Genomic DNA, 18770 nt, shown 5'->3' with positions numbered 1-18770 from the left:
AAACAAGAAAAGAAGATATGAACTAAGCCCATTCCCCTGTTCAGGGCAATTTCACAATTCCCACATCCCCTTCCCAACCGGCGCCCCCGGGCAAAATGACTGGGCATCAGCACTCTGCCTCTCCGGGTCTGCTCTGAACCGATCTTAAGTCTCACTTCATCTTTCAAGGCCTCTTGCCCCCGCTGAAGGTGCCATGCGCCCCCAACCCACACTGACGTTTCAGGAGCAGGGCAGCATAAACGGCATATGGAACATCAAATGAGAGTTGATAAAGGCAGATTTAAAAGATCCATTCTTAAAGTGATTCACTTAGGAACAAAGTGCTTTAAATAAATTTGGAGAAATCAGCTTTACAGGTTTTATTTTAATTGGAGAGACGCTGGTCCAGGGACACTGTCTCCATCCCCTCCATGTCCCTGGCTGGGATACAGAAAGCACTTCCTTAATGGTTGCCGAACTGAACAGAGTATGACAGGTCATCAGACAGAAGCCCTGAAGCAGGTGTTTCTCCTCTCGTGAAAGAGCGGAAGCACACTTAAACTGGAGCTTGAGCAGGAAGGCCTGCTTTCACAACGCACACCAATTCCTCTCCTGAGAGCTTCCAGATTCTCAAAAGGCCAAGACCCCCTCACAGACTACAAAACAGAGGCAGGCAGGTGGGAGAGGCTGAGCGGATGGCTGAGCATCCTGGCCTTCCCCCATGTTAGTTCTGTGATCCCGGAGTAAGACCCCCAAGAGCTCTGTGCACCTCAGAGCCTCCTGCTCTGTTAGGGGTACCAACAGCACCTCCCCCAGGGGCTACCTCCCCCAGGGGCTGCCCTGGCAGGGACTGTCTTTAGCACAGGCCACCATGGTAAGTGCTTATGTGGCTGTGAAGCAGGGGAGGTTCCGTCTTCAGTCAGAGCAAGACTGGAGGCCTCGAGGGAGCCTGGCAGATGCCCTGTTTGCAAGGTGACACTTTGTGTCACTCTGAGTACTTCCTCGATTACTCAGCTGGAGGACGGCAAAGTAAATCTGAGCTCTGGCCGCACACACCCTACACAGATGCCCTATTTCCTCCGCCCCCGAGCGCCCACCTCCACCCTCCAGCCTCAATCCCGAGTCCGCATCCAGCCCCAATCCCGAGCCGCATCCAGCCCCAGGGCACAACTGAAACGTCTCTCCCTTGCAGCCCGACCCTCTCTACCCTCCCAGTGGCGCCCACGAGCCCCCTTCTCTTCCAGGCTGTAGCAGAAAACGTCGCCGCCAACCCTGACTCGTCCCCTTCCTTCACTCACGGTGGAGGTTCACCCTCTCCCGTCCGTGAGGTTTCTGACAGAGTGTCATAGGGAGACGGGATCACAGCTGAGCACTGGGAAAGAAGTGGAGGGAGAGGGAGCAGCAAGGAGCAGCGGCACAGGACCAAGGCGTGTGCATCCCGAGGGAGCGCAATGCAGCCACCGAGACAAACTCTAGTCCACGTCATTAGCTTAGAACAGCACCTGTCTGAAAGGTTAATGAAATCTGATATGCTGTTTACACCACGAGGAACACAGCAAACGGTTTGCTTACAATAAATATAGTTACAAAGAAATAAAACTGAAGGAAAAACATAATTGCCCAACACACAGTTACATGTGTAGGATGGACTAAAAAAGCCACTTCCGACACTGAGCACCAAAACGAGTAATGTAAGAACAAAACACTGGCTGGACTTCTTGCTCTGTTTCTCTTCAATATGCAGCAACCGAGTTTCAGATTTCATATGTATGATCAAGTTATTAGATGTTAAAAAAATGATCCGATAGGCGGCTGGGCCCGTGGCCTAGTGGTTAACTTTAGGGTGCTCTGCGTCGGCGGCCTGGGTTCAGATCCCAGGCACAGACCTACACCACTCATCAGCAGCCATGCTGTGGGGGCATCCCACATACCAAAAAGAGGAAGACTGGCACAGATGTTAGCTCAGGGCCAATCGTCCTTACCAAAAAAAAAAAGCAAAAAAATGATGTTATAACCCTCATTCCTTCCTTTGAGACCTCAGGCACACAAAGCTGTAAGTGTGAGCAGAGGTAAAGTTCCTTCAGGGTCCTCCTCAGCAGGCACTTCTCCCTGTTTGCCATCCTGGATGACAGCTCGGGCACTGTGAGGTGACCGTGTGAGGTGGTGCTGGCTGGGCCACACCTTCAGCAGGCTGCTCAACCCTCCCAAGCCCTCCTGGGCTGACACAGCACTGGGCAAAGTGGGCAAGGGAGAGGCACAGGCTTCTTTTAAGGCCTGAAGGGGATTAAAATCCTACCCGGCACATAGGCTCATCCACGTATTCATTTATTCAGCAACATGACTGAGCAGCTATTCGATGCCCTGCCCTGAGGACACAGCAGCACACAGGGCAGAGGGAGGTCCCTGCCCGTAGCAAGCCTGCATTTGGCATTTCTGAGTGTGAGAGAGAAGCAAGCCTGGGAGGCAGAATGAGTATGAACCGAACAATGGGTCTTTTCTTACCCCCCAAATTAATCCTTTAGTAATTACCTTATGCCATCCCAGACTCTAACCTTAGTGTTTAACAAAATAGCCAGAAAGAAGTACTTTTACTTAGAATTTAAATGACCACTATAACTTGCTATCTATTCAAAGAACATTTAAAGATATGAAGATGAAATTAAACAAATGGCATGTAATCAAACTATTAAGAAATGGGGATGTGATAAGGAAGAGAAAAGGCCCACATAGTCCACTTACTCAGGCTTCTGGAATGGCACCGTGCCCATTTCTTTCCCTCTATAAATACTATCTTTACCTTTGCAAAATACCAGTACTTCTTTTGGGCATCTCTTTGCCCCCAAGTGACAAGCACATGAAGACAGCACATTTCCAGTTACGTGCTTATCTTGCCAGTGTCAAGATGGCTGCTTGATCATTCTCATCACACAGTCAGTCAGGAAAAGTAAAACCAGACAGAGCTCCATCGATTTCCACTACAAAGTCACGTCTACACTTGACTTTCTAACTAAAACAGTAACTCGAGCTCCTCTGTCCCCTGATTTGCTCCCCAACCTGAAGAACAGAACCATTTTAGAATGACTAACTAGCAAAGCCGCCCTAGGAGGCAAATGCTTAACCTCCACCCGTTTCAAAGGTAATTCTCAGTTTGACAAGACCGAGCTACCGCTAAATTCTAACATTATATTCATACCTGTGCTTCTCCTTCTCATCTAAGAAGCACAAAGAACATCACACAAGTATCAAAGAGAATCAGATAATTCTCATATTTCGATAGATCTTGTGTGTGAGCCACTGCCCTACAGGGAATTATCTAATTGATTCACTTTTCACAACTAAATGAATCTTAGTACTTTCTAAAGAAAGTGATCGCCAGTGGACAGACTTTTTTTTTTATAAACTCTGTGGTGAGTTATTTCCTATCATAGGCATTTTTTTTAAGACTCAGTTAAAACCTCTCAAATTATGCCAGTCATATTGAAGGCAGAATTTCTGGCTGCCATCCAATGAAATGTTACAAGCAGTATAATTTCAGTGCCAAATCATGGGAAGAATAATTTAAAGCACAAATAACAACCTTATGTTACTAACTGAATCTATTAAAAGTACTAACAACTTCTACTCTAGTAAGAGTTAAAATTAATAGTTTGCCTGACTACATATAAACTATTGAGGACAGGAAGAAAGTGAATGAACACATTTTGATCAATTTTCTCCATCCTTATTTCTCTTTGATCATTTAATGAAAACATTAAAATCAAAAAAGAAAACTGCTCTTCATTTCTTCCCTTTTACTCTGGACTTGATAAAAAACTCATACAACACTAATGTACATCACTCAAACTCATCCCAATAAAAACATTACATAAACGTTAAGGAGGGCCGGCCCCGCGGCGGAGTGGTTGAGTTCGAGCACTCTGCTTCGGTGGCCCAGGGTTCGGATCCTGGGCGAGGACATGGCACTGCTCGTTAGGCCATGTTGAGGCGGCGTCCCACATGCCACAACTAGAAGGACCCACAAATGAAAATATACAAGTATGTACTGGGGGCATTTGAGGAGAAAAAAAAAAAGCAGAAAAAAAAAAAAAAGATTGGCAACAGTTGTTAGCTCAGGTGCCAATCTGAAAAAAAAAAACTTTAATGAATGTTTTCATTTTTCTTTTTCAAACTTCTAAAGACCTAATTTTTACTCTAGACACAACGCTTTCCAAATACACTCAAGGAAACATTCCAGTGCCTAACACTCAATTTCGAGAGAGAACGTGTGGAACAGAGCCAACAGAGCCACAGCCGGGGCGGGTGGGGGTGGGGCCACCAAGACAGAGGCTGAGGAGGAATCTTCTTCTGATTCAAATGCAAGTTTCCACCATATTATACAATTCTTCCCTTGCAGCCACTTTACCTGGACTCAATTCTGAAAACTTCCTGATGCAGTTTGGTGCAAAGGCAAATAAATGACCAAACATGGCGTCTCACAGGCTCCATGTCCTTAACTTCTTATGGTACTTACATACATTTGACAAGAACGAGCTACCGCTAAATTCTTTAACATTATATTCATATTTGTGCTTCCCTGTCTCATTTAAAAAGCACAAAGAACATCTCAAAAGTATCAAAGAGAATCACATAATTCTCATATTTCAAGAGATCCTGTGTGTGAGCCATTGCCTTATAGGGAAGTTATCTAATGATTCACTTTTCTTTTCACAAATAAATGAATATTATTATTCTCTAAAGAAAACAATTGCCAGTGGACAGATTTTTTTTTTTTTTTTTTTGACTAAAATAAAGTCTAGGTTTTAGGCCCTCCAAACTGCTTTCTCATTTTGGAAACAATTCTCCTAAACTAATCAACAGATGCTGGAAACCACCTGGCTGCGCGTGCAGACGTGAGAGGGAGGAGGGCTCGGCCTCCAGGTGTATGCAATGAATTCTCGGAACTGAGAAACTCACGGGGTGGAGAGAAGGAAGACTCCAACAGACCTAGATCCTCTTGCAATGTTCTCACCAGGGGGCTATTAAACTCAAATGGGGGAAAACAAAAACATTTATGTGGACATTTATTTAGATCCTTGTAGTCTGTAGAAATCAAACTGGCAGAGGATGTAAGAGGAAGGACTTTTAACATAGGATCTGTGGCTGGGCTTCAGGAAGGCCCTTGAAAAAATAAATTGATTAAAATAAATATTTTTTTCTGGAGCAAATCTGTAGCCTTCATCAAAAGTAGTTCTTAATGGCAAAAGACCAACCAAAGTGGGGCTGGCCCCGTGGCCGAGTGGTTAAGTTCGCGCGCTCCGCTGCAGGCAGCCCAGTGTTTCGTTGGTTCAAATCCTGGGCGCGGACATGACACTGCTCATCAAACCACGCTGAGGCAGCGTCCCACATGCCACAACTAGAAGGACCCACAACGAAGAATATACAACTATGTACTGGGGAGCTTTGGGGAGAAAAAGGAAAAAAATAAAATCTTTAAAAAAAAGACCAACCAAAGTAAGGTTTAAAAACACTGAATCCAAATTTTAGTGTAAAAATTTACCTTCTCAAGGAAAAGTTCTTATCTCAAGCACACCCTATATATTTCACATTATGGAATTAATTACTCAATTGTGATGAACTTATATCCTAGTCACTGACCTTAGAAGGTCAATATCTTATATAAGTATCTTCCTAAACTCAAAACAAAAAGTATACATACCTTTTTTCTAAATCTCTGATTTTCTCTCTTAGTGGTTCAACCATCTAAAAAAAATAACCAAAATCAGTTTTAAAGCAAAACACAGTCTCCTGCCACTTTCACCCCGCTCTGATATTCCAAATAGGCATGAAATAATGCAACACACATTTTAATTACTTCTACAGTTCACTTCCAATTTGAAATTACGTTATAACACTTCAATCACAATTCTAGAACAGAGAATGATAAACAGCATGTTATAACTCTTACTCCACAGGTGCCTAGATCCTTGAGAAAATTAACCTTTTTACTTTCCCATCTTACTATGAGCAAGGTTAAAGGTGGTTCAGGCTCATAAAAACAGGCAGAGGAACAGCACTGGTTTTTTTCCAGGAACTAAAGAATCTCCTAAACGCTGTCCACAAAGTTGATCCCCAGGTTTCTCCCTGTTGTCAGCTCCAGCACATGACTGCACACATCCAGCTGTGCTGACCCCCTGAGCTTGGACAGAAGGACAAGAGCAATCCAAGGGCCTCCCCATGACTCTAGCATGTGCCTTCAAATCGAAATGCGTACCTCCCCATCCCCCTCCACAGCCCATGTGACAACAGTCTATCTACAGCTATATTTCTTTAACGAAAACCTAAGCAATTGTTTTAAAATAGGAGGAGTAGCATCACTCAGAGGAGCTGGCTTTTGGTGAGGTGTGCGGCTCCCCATCCGGGCACACACTCTCTTTAGGCTCCTCCAGTCCCACCATCCGAGTGAGGCCCTCTTCCCTCTTCACTTTCAGCATCTACTCAGGTGAGTGGATGTTGGCACTTGCCTCCATCCCTGGTAAAGGTAATCACTTCCCTTTCTCTAAGAAATTCTGGAAAGGCTCATTAGAAAAGTCACATAAAAGTTTAAATCCAGGGGCTGGCCCGTGGCCCAATGGCTGGGTTGGTGCGCTCCGCTCTGGCGGCCCAACGATTCACCGGTCGGATCCTGGGCGCGGACATGGCCCCGCTGGTCAGGCCATGCTGAGGCAGCGTCCACAAAGCACAACCAGAAGGACCTACAACTAGAATCTACAGCTATGTACTGGGGGGCTTTGGAAAGAAGAAAAACAAAAGAAGATCGAAAACAGTCGTTAGCTCAGGTGTCGATCTCTCAAAACAAAAGTTTAAATTCGTTTTGCTTTTAGGTCAGAATTTGTTTTGACCCCTCACATCTTTACAAAACGGACAAATGCTGACACAGAGATGCATCAACAGTGTAACAAATGGAAAGTCTCCTTTAATTAAGGGAATAATTTTTCAAGACACGCTTTCAAAATCACAGAGCAGCACAAAGCTGCCACAATAAAGACACCAGCAGAAGCAAAGGAACTGACGTTGACAAACAGAAGAAACAGAAGCAGAATATGGAAAAGAGACTCACCTCTTCAATCTTGCTTTCAATTTTCAGTTCATCATGTTCCTGGATAGACCTGTTGAGAAGAAAGCTACAAAACTGAGACCAGGCGAAAGGCTTTGGGACTTCAAGATTCAGCTCTGACAAATCCCCACACAAACCGAAGGCTCCAGGCCAGGCCCTCTCCTTCCCAAGTGCCAGTTCCCTCCAGAAGGGGGTGCTCCGGAGGCCCCGCAGACAACTGGGCAGAGGAGGGCTCCTGGAACCCGCCTCACAGGTTCCCTGCCCCCTGAGGTTGCTTCTAGTAAACTAAAACAATCTCACTTTCACGTTACACCCAACCCGGGGTTTTAAATTAGAGGCAGGAAGTGTGTCTATAGGAGTTCAAGCCTGTCTGCTGGGCTTTCCTGGGGATTTAATGCAAAATGCAGTTTTTCCAAGTAAAAAACAGAGCTCCTTTAAAAGGGATGTGAGCACCGCACGGAGCCAGACACAGAAGCCTTTGTCAGGAGGCGGCAGGAATCAGATCCCCACGCCCCACCCGCCTTGCAAGACCAACCCCGAGGGAAGAGCCTGCTGGGGCCCAGCACCCTCTCCCCTGTGGCTCGTGTAGCATTGAACTTCCCACCCAACCCAAGCACCACAGTCCTGATCGTTCTTATTTTATTCCCACTACCAAGAAATATAAAGTGGAACAAACTTTTCTTTAAAGGTAAAACTGGACTAACTCAACCAAATTTGTTTCTTCAATGGAATGCTTGTTACTTTCTGATTGTTTTTTCTTAGAACATTAACACAAGGATTTTACTTTTACAAGTGTCTCTCCTGCCCTGTCAAGCAGCATGAATAATGCACACTCAGGCCAGACGGGTCCTCGAGCCCCCCTCAGAGTTAGACCACTGGTCTGAGCATCCACTGGTCTGCTCCCCGGGGCCGGCCACCACGGCCTCCCTAACACAGTGCCCTTCTCAAGGCTTTGGAAACCCCCTACTTTGTGCCTGCTCAAGCCACCCAGAAGGCCATTTACATCTTAGTGGTGAGAAAGCTAGGGTCACCCCTCTACTGTCCACAAAAGGAGGGAAGGGCCCCTGAGGTGGGCAACGCAGAGCAGTCAGCCACTGCTGCATCGAGACTTATCTTTACACCTGGGCTTTACTTGGGTAAATGTTAAAGTCAGCTCATTCTTCAAGAATATTCCTAGGAGAAAAGACACAGCCCAGATGTGTGAATAGCAAAAAGCTCAGTTTCCTTTTTAAAATATTCTTATTAACCCACAAAATCAATGGTGCACATCTAACTACTGAAATGTATCGATAAATTCAAACACAATATTCAAGTTATCAAAAACAATTACCTCATATTAACGAAGTTGCCCCAAACGGCTGTAAGGGAAAGAACAAAAAAAGTCACTATGTAAGCTCATGACATTCAAGGGTTCCAACCAACACAATTTTAATTTTTAGCCAACATTTTAAAGTTCATTAGGAAAACTAAATTATAGGGGGTCTGGCTCCGTGGCTGTGGTTAAGTTTGCGCGCTCTGCTGTGGCAGCCCAGGGTTCGGATCCTGGGCGCAGACATGGCACCACTTGTCAGGCCATGTTGAGGTGGTGTCCCACATCCCACAACTATAAAGACCTGCAATTAGGATATACAACTGTGTACAGGGGGCGGGGTTTGAGAAGATAAAGCAGGAAAAAAAAAAAGAAGATTGGCAAGAGTTGTTAGCTCAGGTGCCAATCTTTAGGGAAAAAAAAGAAAACTAAATTATAGCTCATGAAGACAATAAACGGCACACTTTTAAAGTATTAAGTCTTACAAAAAGTAAGGGAGACACGATCCTATATATCCCTCTAACTTTGGAAGATCTCTTTGGAGGTTTGGAGTTCAACTGTGTGTGTGTTGAGAAAGCTATGTCCCCAACTTTTGTTTGAGGAAGAGCCAGTCACAGAATCAAAGAACTCGTGCCTGAAAGAGAGCCTAGGGTTCAGCTCAACCTTTCCCTTTAAATCTTGACGAAATCAAAACCCAGACAAGTCCAGTCAGGGCCTGACATCGTGGCTTAACTTCAACTGGAGTCCACGCTTTCTCAGTACAGTCAGATTGCCCTGGTCTTGCACTTCTTGTCTGCTGTCGGCCTCCTTGATCGCAGACATCTGGACGGTGGGTTATCCTGCATACAGCTGGTGTTCAATAAATCAGCCCAGCTGCGACAGTGAAACTGCACCATGGATGACTTTAAAAACCTAAGACTGGAGCATGAGTAGCCACTTAAAGTGACCGAACGGAGGGTTACTTCACAAAGAAGCCTTTGCTGTGAGCAAGGGTCCTCATGTTTGGTTTGGTGCACATTCCTCTTTGGCCCTGAGGTACTCAGTCTCCAAATGCTAAACACCTCCTAAGGGCCAGGTGCTCCTGCAGGTGACTGCAAATATTAAACAAGAACCTGACTACCCCTCAACCTTGTTCCAACACAGACACAGACGAAAAGAAGTTAATCTTGTTAATTTGCTGTTTTCTTGTTTAACCTAAGGAGCGACTAAGGGTCACAAGGATTTATCAGTTTCTTTTGCAGAAAAAAAAGAATGCCTTCAAGGAAGTTACGACCACCAAGTAACCAGCCCCCAGCTGCCATGACGCCCAGAAGTCCAACTGCCCAAGGGCTTATCTGGAGTGAAAGAAACATGGATTTCCCCCTTGTTTCTCCAAAACTCCTCCTCCCAAGCCCCTTAGCTCTATAAAGGCCCCTGCTTTCTTCTCTTGTTAAGGTGAATTTGAGAGAACCTATCCTCCTGCCTTCTCGTTTTGGCCAATTCTAGCAAACCTTTCTCCATCTGCAAGCACCATGTTTCAGTGATGGGCTTACTGCACACCAGACACGTGACCTTGAGATTAAGAGGTTCATATCACTCTTAGGTGCTTCCAGGTGCTGGGGAAAGACAGGGAACAAACACAAACGCCCTCTTGTCCCAGGCTGGCGATTTTGTGAGCTTGGGAAGTCCCGACATTAAGATCTGCTCCCAGGCACCTTGTCACTGTGATCCTCAGGTACACAGGAGGGGTTTCATTAATGTTTAGTGACTAAGACTCAGTGTCCAAAATCTCGCCCCAGCAAGAAATTCCCATCGTTAAGAAGGGAGACGTTGTTGATTCCATAAAAGCCTATCCCTCTTCAAATAGAGGAGGAAACTATGATAGAAAAGATAGCAGTAACTGACTAAACAAAAGTGGCAAGAAATGGGAGAAATTAAAATAAAGCCTTACTATACTCATTATTCATTAAAGAAACAAAGAATGTTTATACCTTTGGACCATGAGATCTTACTTTTGAGTACTATCGTCAGGAAATAAGCATATATACAGGAAAGCTGCCTTCACAAATCAGGGTCTTATTTATAATTAAAGAAAAAAAGACGGGAATAAACCAAAATCTCCAACAATTGGGAGCTGCTATATAAATTACGATGCAGCCATTCAATGAAATCAGAAGGCCATAAATACGACTATGGAACTACGCTGTATCATGATAATGCAGTGACCACAGCTCCAGATGAACACGCGTATATGCAGTATGACTCCTGCTGCTAAAAATACACAAAAAAGACAAGACTGTGTGAAAATGCCAAAACATTGAGTTTAAATGGCGACCAAGGTAATTGTTTATTTGTCCTTGTATTTATGTGCATAGCTTGCTTTTCACAAAGGAGAACAAAGATGTTTAAACCCTTGCTAAACTCCTGCTCTCGGCCTCTTTCTAGACAATATGTGAACATCTGGGTCAGTCCTTAGCTCACACACCAGGCGTTGTAGCCACTAAAACAGAGCCCCCCAAAGATGGGTGATGAACCAGGAGCTCCCAGACCCCACGGGCACTTTCCTTTACTGTGGTCTCAAATGAACACACTGTCTCATTTTGGCTTTAGGAGGCTGTGCCTGTTAAAATGCACCAGGAAGCGTCCTTCTCTTTCTATACTATGGAACAGCACGGAGAGAACTATCCACTCCTTCAGGTGCTTTCTGGGTGGTTAGCGCCTTCTGACAACCTTTTCAAATCATTCCATGGTTATCATTTTATTCAGCTTTTTCCTTTTTAACTTCTTGAGTCAGTTTAGGGTGTCTATTTTGGAGAGATTCCTCGATCCTTCTACCATCACTTAGACCACTTCAGAGCACGGAGGGCTGCCGCCTCCCCTCCTGGACACTGTGTCTTTCTTGGAAGTAAAGACACCACGGTCTCCTGAGTCATCGCTCCTCTCCCACTGGCCCTGCTTAAGCATCTCTCCCTTGGGAAGTGGGTGAGGGCCCTGGGACCTGCCCCGGGGAATGAAGCCCCGAGTCACAGCTTCACCAGCCCTTACAAAGGGACAAAATGGTTATAGGCGGATAATGCCCAAACCTACTTGTGTGGCTCAGACCTCTTCGACTGCCCTCCACAGCTGGAAATGCACCCTCCTCCCCAACTGGCTGCTCTTTCCGGTTCACCCCAGAGCTTCAGGAGCCCCTCCTCCTCATCAATCAGCCCCCCACAGCAGCCCCTCCACGGACTCTCCACGCTCCCAATCCTTCAGCACCTGCTGCAGAGGGTCACCTGGCCAGAAGCGCACTCACACCGCCCCTGAGCACCCCATCCCCAGGAGAGCCCCCTCAACACCCTTGCCCCGGGGACACTGTGGCTCCGTGCTGCCATGGCGCCCGCGACACACTACTGTTTCTCGGCGGCCGCAGGCAGGCTGCCCTGCAAGACCAGGGGTTTTCTCGTTCACACCTACAGCACCAAACACAGGGGGCCCAGTGACCAACATTAGCTGAATGGAGGTCAAGGAACGGCTTCACTTTCTTACATTTATCCCGTGCTTAGTAGTTTTTATCTTCAGAAGTGTTAACAACAGTTAATCTTTAAAATGTTTTTATGTCAAGTGTTTTGGGCTTTCTTTTAAATTCTCAAAAGCTCCACCTGCTTTACTTTGGGGAGTGACAAGGACTCAGCACCTGGCACAGACCAGACACTCCGGCAGCAGGAAGGCCCGGCAACACCGCAGACTCAACAGGGGAGAACGCGGCGATTTCCAGCAGGTGCGGAGCCCTGCTCCTGGTGCTCTGTGGAGGGAAGCCCGGACTGCTGCGGGGCATGGTGTTTAAAAGCCCAACGGGATTTAAAATCAACGTTGCTTTTAGAATTTTGCAACCTGCTTGTTAATTTGACCCACCTTACTCAAAAGGATAGCTAGGAATTATTAATAGATGTACTCTATAAATAAAGGAACAAACAAAACTAAATTAAATCTATTACCTATAATACAAGGAATCAATATTAAGAAAAGCAAGAATAAAAGAAAAAACATAGTCAATCACTGTTACTGACAAAGGGCGTAAAACCAAATTCCCTCACACAGCTCTCAAGACAATTTATTCTAATTTTTAACATAAATTTTAAAAATACTTTGTATGCAAACTGAGGCACACCGATTTTACGATTCTCATTATGTCTGTGTCTACACTTCATGCTATGCAGGGAAACCCAGTTCAAGAAAATCACAGAGAAGGGCCAGCCCTGTGGCCTAGCAGTTAAGCTTGCCATGCTCCACTTCAGCGGTCTGGGTGTGGTTCCTGGGCACAGACCCACACTGCTCTGTTAGCGGCCATGCTGTGCCAGTGGCCCACATACTAAAAAACAGGGGAAGATTGGCATGGATGTTAGCCAGGATGAACCTTCCTCACACACACACACATAAAATCACAGAGAAATTTTCACTTAGGGCAAAAAATGGAGTCATTTTAAAGAGTATGATTTAAAATGACTGTCCTTTTCCAATGAAGAAAATATTAAAATGCTAACCACTCTGTCATAGTCTCTACTAGGCTAACTTGGTTTCATAAATATTAATCAGCTATTACTTGAGGGAAATCTTTTTAGAACACAATTTCTCAATCTGAAGTCTGTGGGTCTCCATGGAGTCACGAACAAGTTTCAGGAAGTCCAGAGGGGGAAAAATCCTTGAAAGTCCACATAAAATTGTATGTCCATAGCTTTCAAAAATCCTCCAAAGAATTCAAGACCCCAAACAGGTGAAGAACCACCATTCACAATCCTTAAAAGCGTGGAGTTGTAAGAGGCGCATTTGTTTTAGAATAGGGATAAATTCAGTCCCGGAATGCTGGGCACAGAGAAAGTGCAGATCCTTCACCAGGAGCCCTGTTACCCTATTCCATGCACTGTTATCATCCTGGATCAGAGAGAACTACCATTTCCACCTCACACCTGTACACTTTATTAAATGGCTGCAATACAGTTTAGGAGGTTTTTATCAGACATTCTGATGAGCATTTTAACATGAAAGCACATGGACTTTCATCCTCAGTCCTGGGAAGAAGCATGAAGTAACCCTGCCCTCCATGTGGGCACACGCCTGTGTAACATGCTATAACAGGAAAGCCTGCAGGCAAGCATGGACAACAAGACAGCCCACAGGCCGGTGTGCCGTGGGCTCACCAACGTGGCTTAACGAGATCAGACAGTGTCAACTGCCAGGTAGGATTTGCATCCTTTTTTCCGTGTTTCCTAAAATCCTTCCTCACTCATCCACCAGCCATGCATCCAGCAAAGCTGGTGTCTACAGATGCATGGAGAGGTAAGACTGTGCAGAAAACTTCATGCCTCTGGTAGGCAACGTGTGCATGACATACAGGGAGGACCAAGAGAAGAGGGCCAGAGACGGAGTCCCAAAGGAGGCAAGACCCAGCTGACAAGAAGCAGGAGGGGTCCACCTGGGACCAGAGGGCAAACAGCCTGACCCCACTCGTGCAGAAAGTGGAGCACCAGGCACCTGCAAGACCCTGGGAACTTACCCAGATCACAAAGACTCAGTCCCGCAGGACAGGGCAGAGGGAGAAGTGGCATGCCCGCAGAGCACAGTCACCAGAGTAAAGGCAGGTCTCTTTTCTAAAATGCAGACATCTATTTACTGAGCCTCTGCCACAGCCAAGCAACACGTGAGGCAGGGTAGCAAAGGCTCCTATGCCTGGTGCCCTGTAGACTGAAGGCTCTGCAGGACCTAACAGTGACTGAAAATGGGGTTGGGGTGAGTGGGGTGTGAGGGATATCTGCATTCTCCAGTCTCCACGGATAAAATCCAGCTTCCCAGGGCCTGCAAGCCCCCAAACGGTCTGCACTTCAGACCTCCTGAAGCCGAACCTCTGTGCAGGGATGGGGCATCACACTTGTCAAGTGCCCCAGGTGAACCTGGCCGCTGGGGAAGGTGGAGAGCCTCCACGCTAAGGGACCTCAAGACTGTCACAGCCACATCTCACCTATTGCCCACCTCTCTGTCCTTATAGTCCAGGATCAAGACATACCTGTCCCATGTAATTTCTCCAATTTGCCAAGCCTGTTCCTGCCTCAGGGCCTTTGCACTTCCTCCAAACAACCTCTTCATCTGCCTCCCTCTCTCTGTTCATCCAGGTCTCAAAAGACCAGGTAGCTACCTCAAAAGCTACCTTTCAAAGAGATCTTCTAACCAATCTCTCTGGAACAGCACCCCCACCCCCAGTCCTCTTCCTTCCCCCCCACACTCAGCCTGCTTTCTTTGTCTGAAAACAGCATTTATCACTAGCTAATATATCTACTTATCTACGAGTCTGTTTTCTGTCTAATTCCCTCCAAGAAAACGTAAGCTCCAAGCGGACAAAGATTTTCTGTTTGGTTCACTGCTGTCATTTATGGCATTGAGATACACGCACGTAACATGTGCTCACAGACACCTGCTGAAAGAATGCACAATGGAATCTCTCCCAAATGACTGGGAGTCGCCGCTCTCAGGCAGGAGTCGGCACCTCTTCTCTGCAACGGGACACAGAGGACACAGTTCAGGCCTTGTAGGCCATTCAACCTCTGGAGCAGCTACTCGACGCCGCCACTGCAGGCTGACATGGTCATAGGTGACCTGTAAGAGCACAGCTGTGCTCCCACACAACTCTGTTCAAGGACGCTGAGAGCTGAACTTCGTGTCATGAAATTCCATTCTTTTTTTTACTTTTTTCAACTATTTAAAAATAATTAAAACTTCCTTAGCTCAAGAGTGGGCTGGATTTGGCCTCTGGGTCATAGTTTGCCATCCCAGCTCTAAGAGACAGCAGAATGAGGCGGCGCAATCGCAGCCCAGGGAGTTCTTGTCCTCAAGTGCCAGAGAGCCAACAGCCACCCACATATAACACACAGCAGAGAAGCAAAGGCTGCAGCCGCCCCAGCCCTCGGCGCGGAGAGGAAGAGGCAGGACAGTGAGCCCCGTGGATGGGCGGGGAATGTCTGCCAGGCTCTGAGGGAGAGGCCCCTGGAGGGTAGGGGAGGGGGCAAGGCCAGCAGAGGCCCCTGGACCGCAAGTGAGGCTGAAAGGGAGGGATGGGCCAGGACCGCTGTGTTCTTAACAAGCTCCCAGGGGATTCTGTTAATGAGCCAAATACGGACGCCACTGTTTCACCTTTTGTAGTATCCCAAGACAGCCGGGTTCTGGCTGCTAGGGAATCAGCCACCACTCAGTGTGATGAAGGGCAGCTTGTGTTTCAGCATCGCAGGAAGCAGGCAGGTGAGCAGCACATGGGCAAGGGAGAAGGTGGGGAGAGAGAAGAAGGCAGAGGCAGGCCTCGGGAGGGTCTCAGGCCAGGTGGTGTATCAGGGTGAGGTGGGAGAGGCCAGGCGGGGTTGTGACACAGGTGAAGTCACAAGACAAGAACACCAGAGATGGAGGGCAGCTGGCAGAGGGGATAATGGTCTGGGATATGCACACGCTCACTTCGAGGCATCCTCCGGTGACCCAGGAAAAAGACGTCTAACAGGAGAGTAGAAACGGAGGCCAGAAGCCTCTGTGCACCCTGGCTGTGCACGCTGGAGGTGCAGGTGGGGACCCGTGAGGCTAGCAGGGCGAAGGCTCATTAAACCAGCGCTGACCTCTGCATCCAGCCAGGTGGAGGCCAAGCCCTGGGGGATCTCAGGATAGGGAGTGCAGCAACATCAGTGCTCTAACATTTACCCCACGCGGGCCTTCCAGGCTCTGCTGTTCTAACCACAAGGTCATGTTACTACCTCCCCTTCACAGCCCAAGACCAGAGCCAAAAGGAGTAGCATGTGACTTGCTCAAGGTCACACAGCCACACCTGGGCCAAGACTTCCAAGTGTGAGCCTCATTCCAAGGCGTGTGCGGCCTGCCCAGGGCTCCAGAGTCATGCCCATCTCCATGCAAAAAAGGCATCTTGTTTTTCCCAATCTTGTCCTCTAAGGGAATCCCCTACCCTCAGAGGCTGTGTGTGACATGAGCTCAGACCAGAACTGAGCAACATTAACCTCAGAACACCCTTGGGGGCGGGGCGGACAAAGCCCTCAGAATGCTGAAGACACTCCGCATTTCGGAGTGAAGGGCAATTCCGCCTTCCACTTCTGAGGTCAAGAACACTTTAATTTAGAGAGGTATTCAAAACAGAAACCCTGTACAAACACAGGCACCCTGAGCTCATCTAAAATGACTATTATTTGCAGAGAAAGTTCCAGGAATGCTAAAGTATGACGCAGCTGCACGCGTTCTGCTGTGACTCTGTTTACTGTTCTTCTCGAGATTTTCTAAGCGTTAATCGCAACAAAACGCCTCCACTGAGCTATGACTCGGTTTTCCTGCCAAGTGCTCGCTGAGAAGCTGTACAGTGTCATTGTGCGTTTTACAGAAAGGGGACCCTCCCTGGGAGCACTTTTAAACCTGGTCAGAAAATTCTTTGGCCTCCCATCAGGAGGCGGGGTGTCTGTGTCCTTCCCTCGAATCTGAATCCAGCGGACTTGTGACTGCTGTGAACACAGGGAAGAGCAGAAGTGACACTGTGACTGTGGAGCTGGTCATTAACAGGGTGCATTTCCACCTCGTTTGCTGGGACGCTGGCTACTGGAGCCCTGGGCCTGTGGAAGAAGTGTGGCCACCCCGAGCCTAAACAGGCCACCACAGGGCCTCTGACAGCCGGTCCTGGCCGAGCCTTCCTCAGGGGACAGACTTGCCCATGAGGAAACTATCTGGAAGTGGATCCACCAGCCTCAGCTGTGACTCATCCAACTGAAGTCCCAGACGCCACGAAACAGAGAACAGCCATCCCCATTCAAACTGCCGACCCACAGAACCCGTAAGCATAATAAACGGTTGCTGCTCTATACCAGAGTCTTGAAGCAGTTGGTTAAGCAGAAAACAGAACCCGAACCAGAGAATACAGACGGGTATGGCCCCACCCCTTTATCTCCCGATGTCCCCATATTCCCAGGGCAGCCTGAATCGCCCAGGATACGGAGCCAGAGGCAACTCCTTCCCACCCAGCACGTTCCCTGCAAGTGTAGAGCACCCTTCCTCTGTCAAGGACAGCTTTGCACAGAATGTCACCTGGGGGAAAGTGGGGATCAAGGCTGAAGTCCTGGGGAAATCCCACCACCCCGGTCACCCATGCTGCCTCCCTCCATCTGAACAAAATACGAAACGCACCTGGGAAAAGTGCCCCATGCTCACCACCCACGACCCGACAATTCTAGGCCTGGAAGAGAGCAAATATTTGACTCACCTTGGGTAAAGTCTGAGAGTATATAACTGAAATGTTTTCAAAGCAGGTAAGAATATGAATGATTCTTGTGACAAGAAAAGCACCAAAAGATTTGTTTAAATGGATCAGAAGGTTCAAGTTAGCAGATATTACTATTTTTAATTCTTCAAATAAGAAAGGGGATGCACAGAAGTGAGGGAGCACCCCAGCCTCCAGTTCCCACTAAAGAATGAGCTGCTAAGGGCCAGGCAGCAATAACACACCAGAGAGCAGCGGGCCCTGAAAGGGGCCCCCTGGCACCCCCTAACCCGAAGGAGCGAACCCCAAACCCCAAATCCTGCCCAGCCTCCTGGCCTGCGTCCACCCTGAGTGGTTGAACAGGATGAAAATCGTCCCAGATCAAAGGGCTACCTGGGGCCCCGAGCAGCCTCAGCAGACGCCCTGCCCTGCCACGCCGCCCTGCTCCGGGCCCTCCCCGAGGAGAGAAGTAGAAGCAGGCGCGACAGCCGTGCTTTCAGCTCCCTGTGTCCCAGTGGCCGTCCCCAGCTTCAGCCATGAAGCACGGGCCAAGTGACTCATACCTCCCCACAGGCTTACCTCATAAAACCGCACCACATTCCCTGGCAAACATTTTTGCCCCAAGACGTTCCTTTTTATAAAGAATGGTTAAAAATCCAAGAAACTGTGGGCTTTGCAGACCACATCTGGTCCTTTAAAGAGTCTACCTGTAAAAATGTCACTACTAAGCAAGAAGGGCAACTTTGAAAACATGTAGGAGAATCAATTTTTTGCTTTTTAAAACTATACACATTGCAAACTACACGCACGTATATTTATTCACAGAAGCAAGGCTGGGGACACGAGGTAAGAGCTTTCTATAATTTTGTGTTATTTTCATTTCTACGACTCACAGGAAGCCGGTTGGAAATACCTCATTTTGACACAGTCTGTGAGACGCTGGTGCGTTCTGCCCAGTGCAGGCAGGGCAGCGCCACGGCTGCACGGTTTAGGGCGGCCTATTAAAATCCCCCTAGCTGGGGAGGCAGAAAAGCCTGGGATCCAAACCACCGACTCAGCCACGACCTCAAGGATATCTGCCATTCTGCTTCCAAAGCCTGGAGGGGAGAGACTCCTTCCACAGGGACCCTCTGGAGGCTGTGCAGACC

At 47.5% G+C, this 18770-nt stretch overlaps 1 protein-coding gene across 6 annotated transcripts in view; it reads right to left on the bottom strand.

The window, feature by feature from the left end:
• The window catches only part of UXS1 (UDP-glucuronate decarboxylase 1), a 96704-nt gene that overhangs the window by 61342 nt on the left and 16592 nt on the right, over positions 1 to 18770 (bottom strand). For 2 of the 6 annotated variants that reach the window (XM_023618483.2, XM_070235986.1), the window contains exons 2-4: positions 8403 to 8430; positions 7076 to 7124; positions 5675 to 5718 (exon numbers count right to left, since the gene is read on the bottom strand). In XM_023618483.2, coding sequence (XP_023474251.1) covers positions 5675 to 5718; positions 7076 to 7124; positions 8403 to 8430 — 121 coding nt within the window. Of the gene's footprint in view, positions 1 to 5674; positions 5719 to 7075; positions 7140 to 8193; positions 8241 to 8402; positions 8431 to 18770 lie in introns of those variants that run through there. The other 4 variants (XM_023618482.2, XM_070235985.1, XM_023618484.2 and 1 more) reach the window with 3 other exon arrangements.

This window comes from Equus caballus, chromosome 15 (assembly GCF_041296265.1).
Source record: "Equus caballus isolate H_3958 breed thoroughbred chromosome 15, TB-T2T, whole genome shotgun sequence".
NCBI classification, from domain to species: Eukaryota; Metazoa; Chordata; class Mammalia; order Perissodactyla; family Equidae; genus Equus; species Equus caballus.
This window is presented reverse-complemented; position numbering and strand designations above follow the sequence as displayed.